The sequence below is a fragment of the Silurus aristotelis genome (genome assembly GCF_946808225.1).
Source record: "Silurus aristotelis genome assembly, chromosome: 6".
In the NCBI taxonomy this organism is placed as follows: Eukaryota; Metazoa; Chordata; class Actinopteri; order Siluriformes; family Siluridae; genus Silurus; species Silurus aristotelis.
This window is the reverse complement of record NC_139579.1, coordinates 2,054,300-2,060,804: the sequence shown is the minus strand read 5'-3', so window position 1 is coordinate 2,060,804 and position 6,505 is coordinate 2,054,300. Positions and strand designations below refer to the sequence as shown.

The window sequence follows — 6,505 nt, the reverse complement described above, 5'->3', positions numbered from 1 at the left end:
ATCATGTACAGACACTTTGCGTAAAATATGCACCCATAAAACTAATACAACTCGATTATTAACGAGTGTAAGTGAAAGAAATGTAAGTAGAATCCCAAATCCGTATCTAGGATAGATGTAGTGCAGTAGTGGAGTGTGTAAGACTCGTTCACTTTGTGCCCTGTGAAGTGCACAGGGGAAGGGTGTGAGCTGTGGTTTAGAGCACAGCCACGCATTGTCTGCAGGAAAGCAAGCACGAGTGGCCGTTTTTTTGTTTATTAATGTATAAAGTAAAACACGTTCGATTTGTTTTTATTATTGTTTATTTACTATCATTATAAGTTTGTTTATAACGTTTTTGTGGCCACGTGAAGCCTTTTGTTTGGTGTTAAAGGGAGGTGGGCGGTTCGAGCAGAAAGTCGAATCGCGATTTTTTTTCCCCCTCGATACGTATGTCGCGATATTTCGGTGTTGTGGCGTAAAGCATGGCTGTGGTTTGTTTGGCGAGGTCACAAAACTCCAAACTGCTGTATATGTTTGGAAGGTGGGACTTCTGATCAGGTTTTTCAGTTCAAATCCCAGCACCACAACACTGCCTTTTCTAGACCCATGACCAAAGCTCTTAACCCTTAATTGGGTTTGTTTCTTGTGAAATATCAGAGGAGTGTTGTCCCATGGTGGAGAAATGGAGGGAAAGAGTAGAGGAAAGCCTGTGTGTGAATTATTCCCGAGTTCATTCTCCTCCTCATATTGGTGTGTGCAGCATGGCAGAGACCGACGTCGATAATGAGCTGTTGGACTATGAGGAGGACGAGGAGCCTCAGGGAGTCCCGGAGAGCATCACTCCGATCGGGAAGAAGGAGGTGAAGGGTTCCTACGTGTCCATCCACAGCTCTGGCTTCAGGGACTTCCTGCTGAAACCAGAGCTCCTGAGGGCCATCGTGGACTGTGGTTTCGAGCATCCGTCAGAAGGTACAGCTCGTGATTAGACCGGTTGATTTGTTTGCATATAGAACCGTGATTAACATAGTGTGTGTGTGTGTGTTTTAGTGCAGCACGAGTGTATCCCACAGGCCATCCTGGGTATGGACATTCTGTGCCAGGCGAAGTCCGGTATGGGGAAAACAGCGGTGTTTGTTCTTGCCACACTGCAGCAGATCGAACCTGTAGACGGACAGGTACGTCTTCATCAGGTGTAACGAACATGTGAAATAAAATTCTGCTCCATGCGATAACGATCATCCCCCGCTGTCCAATCAGGTGTCGGTGCTGGTGATGTGTCACACGCGTGAGCTGGCCTTTCAGATCAGCAAGGAGTACGAACGCTTCTCAAAGTACATGCCTACAGTGAAGGTGGCCGTGTTCTTCGGCGGCCTGCCCATAAAGAAGGACGAGGAGGTGCTGAAGAAGAACTGCCCGCACATCGTGGTGGGAACACCGGGCCGCATCCTCGCCCTCATTCGCAACAAGACCCTCAGCCTCAAAAACGTCAAACACTTCGTCCTGGACGAATGCGACAAGATGCTGGAGCATCTCGGTACGGATCTTCTTGCCGGTTTCTCAGTGCTTTTGTGGGGAAATGAATTGACATGGAGACATGAGATCTAATTGGGGGATGTGTGTAAAGTTCAGGGGGATGTATTTAAATCCTCCATCACTTTGGAGTCGTCCTGATTTATTGCTTACCCTCTTTCTCATTCTCTTACACTCTTCATCCCTTTATTTCTCTTTCACTTTTCCTGTCTTGTCTTTCTGTGCCTCAATGCATTCCTTCTCATCCCTTTCTGTCCATTTTCTCCCTCTGTTCTTTCCAAATGTCTTGCATTCTGAATCATCTTCTCTCTCTACATCTCCATCCCCCTTTCTGTGCTTTTCTTAATTTTCTTTGCATCTCTCTTGATCTGTCTCTTCTCACTTCATCTTGCGGTCTCTCTTTCTCTCTGGTTCTGGCCTCATAATAAATTTTCTCTCTGTACATCTCTCTCAGATATGAGGCGTGACGTGCAGGACATCTTCAGACTCACCCCTCACGAGAAACAGTGTATGATGTTCAGCGCCACCCTGAGTAAGGAGATCCGGCCGGTGTGCCGCAAGTTCATGCAGGACGTGAGTTCAAAGCCCAATCGAACCCCTAAACATACCTATACCTAAAGTCACATCATACAACAGCTAGTGACTGCTTTTAGTTTTTAAAAAGATCAGAGGAAATCAATTTGTTTAATTTCTGCTTTTAAACCACGTCTTCACCTTTTTTCCCTCCTGTTGTTCAGCCGATGGAGGTGTTTGTTGACGACGAGACGAAGCTGACTCTGCACGGCCTGCAGCAATACTACTGCAAACTGAAGGACAGTGAGAAGAACCGCAAGCTCTTTGACCTGCTTGACGTCCTCGAGTTCAACCAGGTGAGAACGTCTGGTGTGAAACGAGACCACATTTGAACTCTGGGTCTCTATCTGGCCTTGCTGTAATTCCCATCTTTTCCTCCAGGTGGTGATCTTCGTGAAGTCAGTGCCGCGATGTGTCGCGCTCTCTCAGCTGCTGGTGGAGCAGAACTTCCCGGCCATCGCCATCCACCGAGGCATGGCTCAGGAGGAGAGGTACATGAATGCGCACCCTGCATCAAACCCGTTTAAACCAGATTTAATGTTTGTGGTTAGCAGTTATAAGATTACTTTTAATTTTTAATTTAGTTATTAGACAAGTCCTGTTTTGACTAACGTATGAGGGTCATGGATTACAATATAAGGCTTCACACACTGGTTTGCTGTTATGGGAAAATGACCACCAGCTCAATATGGAGTGTGCCAGATTGTGGCGATGAAACCGTAACCTCCTCCTTTTGTCCTGCGGTTACTGGAGACCCCTTCTTTATAAATGCATGAGTTAGTTAAACACGTGGTTCACAGCTGCAGTAGTGTTCATCCTGCTGTTAGAATGAAATCTCCCAAAAATCTAGTGGAAACATCTTCCCAGAAGAGTGTAGCTGCTCAACAGCAAATAAACGTGGAACAAGATTTGAAAAAAATAAGCACATGCCAAGCGTATGTCCACAATAACGTGAAGTTTCCACAAACCTTTGGTGTGTGTGTTTAGGCTGTCACGCTACCAGCAGTTTAAGGACTTCCAGAGGAGGATCCTGGTAGCCACAAATCTGTTTGGCCGAGGAATGGACATCGAGAGGGTCAACATCGTCTTCAATTATGACATGCCTGAGGACTCTGACACGTACCTGCACAGGGTACGGAGTTTCAATGCTCGTTTCATCTCGAACGTTTCCAACACTATATTATAATATGGCTATAATACTGATATAATTGGCTGCATTACGACTACAAATGAATTTAGGGTTCAGCCACTTGGTAACGATGTATTTGTGTTTTTGATCTCATCTGATTTCATTCTTACTGGTTTAAAGGAGTCTTAAATTTGACTTGGTGAAATCTGCAGAAATCCTGTACGGCTTAAGCCCTGTGGATTCAGGAGCCGTTCCAGTCTATTCAACACTTCCGCTCCTCCTCAGGTCGCCCGTGCCGGTCGTTTCGGAACTAAAGGTCTAGCCGTAACCTTCGTGTCTGACGAGACAGACGCCAAAACTCTGAACGACGTGCAGGACCGCTTCGAGGTCAACGTGGCCGAGTTACCAGATGAGATCGACATCTCCACTTACAGTAAGATTTCTCTCTTTCTCCACATTGGAGTTTTTTTTTTTCTGCTTTCCCCTAACCTTCCCTCTCTCGTGTAGTCGAGCAGTCCAGATGAGTCGTCACGTGACGTCATGCCTGAGGGCCACCACCTACCAGCTGTGATGTCGTCGCCTGGTTTCTGGAGGACGTGTCTCCGGTTCTGTTTTAGACTGTAGCACCACCATGACTTTTTTTTGTTTTTTTAAAGCTTTTTACTGTTTCTCTTCTCTGGGATGGGAAGAAAGAAGGGGTGGGGCATGTTTTCTTTTTATTTGTTCCAAGTCCTCTATATTTTTTTGTTTTAAAGGAATTAAAAGGTTTTTATACAGTTACCTTTTGCGGCGTTGTTGCTATTTGCGTGTTTTACACGTCGTGTTCTTTTATTAAATATATCCCAGGAGACGTTTATCACAGTGCTGTTTAAATCCTGATCCCAGAAGGTTGGTTTAGTTTTCTAGAACAGCAGCACTGAATGTAGTTGCACGTTTTGGTAAATTTAGCGTTTTTATAGCTACGGTACTTGTACAGCAGACGTAAATAAATTGTTGATGGTTTTTTTTTCTGTAAGGAGCTAATAATAAACTTGAGCGGTTCATGGAAGGAGTCTCCGGTCTCCTCGTAAGTCCACGTTTTATTTTGAAAATGAAAGACCAAGTGCAAATGTGGAATTCTGCATGAAACTGGGCAAATCTTCTAGAGATGCGTTTTGACTTGCGGCGATGCTGCAGTCTTCAGGAAGACGTCGAGCTCATTCGGCAACTTGTGCATGATGATAGTCGGAGAACAATCCACATGATCTCACTTCCGCACCCATCTTACTCGGCTCCTACGGACTTTTCCCTCTTTCCGAAGATGGCATATTAGTTCAAAGGTCGCCGCTTTGACGCCATTGCGGAGATCTGGCGCGAATAGCAGAAGGTGCTTGGCGTGCTTCGAAAAGAAGACTTCCAGGATGTATTTCAGAAGTGGCAGGAACGCTGGGAACTCCAGTGGAATTCTCTTTGACTTCCAAGTTAGAATTGGATGATGAATATGAATTATTGTGCATTCCAGGGCATTGGTCAGATTTGGTATTTGGAGAATTTAATGGCTACGTTTTGTGCGATGAATCAATTACGAGTAAATGAAAAAAAAATCGTTTTTCTGTTTTCAGTATTAAACAAGAAATCAAGGTGTCGGTGATTTTTTGCGTCAGCGAATTAAACAAATGTTATTGCGCAGAAAAACTTCCTAAAACTACAATACCTATGAGGTAAAATGCTGTCGGTTGGTCCTGTTCAAATCTAATGATACTGGGGATTCTAAGCTAATAACGCTCTAATTGGTGAATAGTTTTCTCCATGTCCGAGATTAAATTGCCTCAGGAACAACTGCAGATCTTATTAAAATTGATTTACTACACACACACACACACTGATTGTGTAAGATCAGATACTGAAGGAGCCCAAAGGTGTTCAATATGCATTATAGGAGATCTTTTACACACTTCCAACCCATTTACAGCAGATCTTCATAGATCTGGTTTTGTGCTCAGGGGCATTGTGATGCCAGAACAGGTTTGGGTTTTCTAGTTCAAATGAAGGGAACATTTCATGCTACAGCGTACAGTGTGTGTGCCTCCAACATTGTGGTTGGAATATGGCTGGAAATGTCAGCTGTCCCAATACTTTTGCTGGAAGTTTTTGGAGATAGCTTGGTGCCTCTTGCTGAAAGGTTCATGTGCAAAACATGAGGCTAACAGCAGTTTTGTTCCTCATGTCTCAAACTAGCTTGCCAGTTTCATATTCATGATGCATTACAAACTACCGCCTGCTAATTGTTAGCTGCAACGATTTGTGTGATAAAAGTAGTATACAGTTGTTTGGGTGAGTGTTATGTCTCTGGCAAAGTGTAGATTTGTTAGATGGGAGTTATCTGATCTAATGAAAAAAAATCAAAACACACCCGGTTTCCCCCTCGACCATCTCCTTCTGATGGAGATCAACGTTAGTGTGGATTCAAGATTACACCCAGTTTAACGTTCCCCTGCTCGCTACATGCTGGAGTTTTATTTGTGTTTACTGAGAGCTGTAGGTCAGACACTGACACTGATTTCACACATTACACCAACACATGTTCCAGTCTAAAGGTACAGTTCCAGAAAGTACAACGTTTAAAGGGTTTTCAGACCTTCTGATCAATCAAGATGCAAGTTGGAAGGTGAGGAGAGAGAAGAAAAAAGAAAGTAAAGAAGGGTAAGGAAAGGATAAGGAGAGAAGAGTAATGGTAGAGTAGGAAAGAGAACGAGCGAAAGGACAGAGTAGGGTAAAGAAGAGAAAAGAAAAAGTGAAGGGTAGGGGAGAGGAAAGGATAGGATAGGGTAGAGAACAGAAGGAGAGGGTAAGGAAGAGATGAGGGGTAGAGCAAAGAAGAAATGAAAAGTGAAGGATAGGGTAGGGAAGAAATGAAACGTGAAGGATAGGGTAAGGAAGTATAGTGCCAGCAAGACATGCACTTTAGTCGATTTTTAGTTGTTGGACACCAACCAGGTCTCATCCACTGTTTTCAAGAGGAGGTCACGGCACACTTTTCCTGTTTCTTTATGACTTCCTTTCATACGAATGCTGGAGATCAAAAACACGACCCTGGTGTGAAACTGTTTCGAATTCCAGCCAGTTCTTTCCAAGTGAACTGTGACCTGCAAATCCGTATCATGTAACGACGTGCAGTCGATAGAAGACCTCCACCTCATGGCGTGACCTCTTCGGTAAAAAAAATCCAAGATGGATGAAGCAGGGTTTATACAACACAGCTTTAAAAATCAACATTAAAAACAGTATAATTTAACATTGACATGAAATGTT

At 44.0% G+C, this 6,505-nt stretch overlaps 1 protein-coding gene across 1 annotated transcript in view; it reads left to right on the top strand.

Moving 5' to 3' along the window:
- The window catches only part of ddx39ab (DEAD (Asp-Glu-Ala-Asp) box polypeptide 39Ab), a 4,792-nt gene extending 530 nt beyond the window's left edge, over positions 1–4,262 (top strand). The window contains exons 2-10 of the mRNA XM_083543517.1: positions 743–951; positions 1,030–1,157; positions 1,240–1,516; positions 1,967–2,085; positions 2,250–2,381; positions 2,467–2,576; positions 3,073–3,217; positions 3,500–3,647; positions 3,722–4,262. Coding sequence (XP_083399643.1) covers positions 744–951; positions 1,030–1,157; positions 1,240–1,516; positions 1,967–2,085; positions 2,250–2,381; positions 2,467–2,576; positions 3,073–3,217; positions 3,500–3,647; positions 3,722–3,738 — 1,284 coding nt within the window. The 5' untranslated portion in view covers position 743 and the 3' untranslated portion in view covers positions 3,739–4,262. The remainder of the gene's footprint in view (positions 1–742; positions 952–1,029; positions 1,158–1,239; positions 1,517–1,966; positions 2,086–2,249; positions 2,382–2,466; positions 2,577–3,072; positions 3,218–3,499; positions 3,648–3,721) is intronic.
- The last annotated feature ends 2,243 nt before the right edge of the window (positions 4,263–6,505 follow it).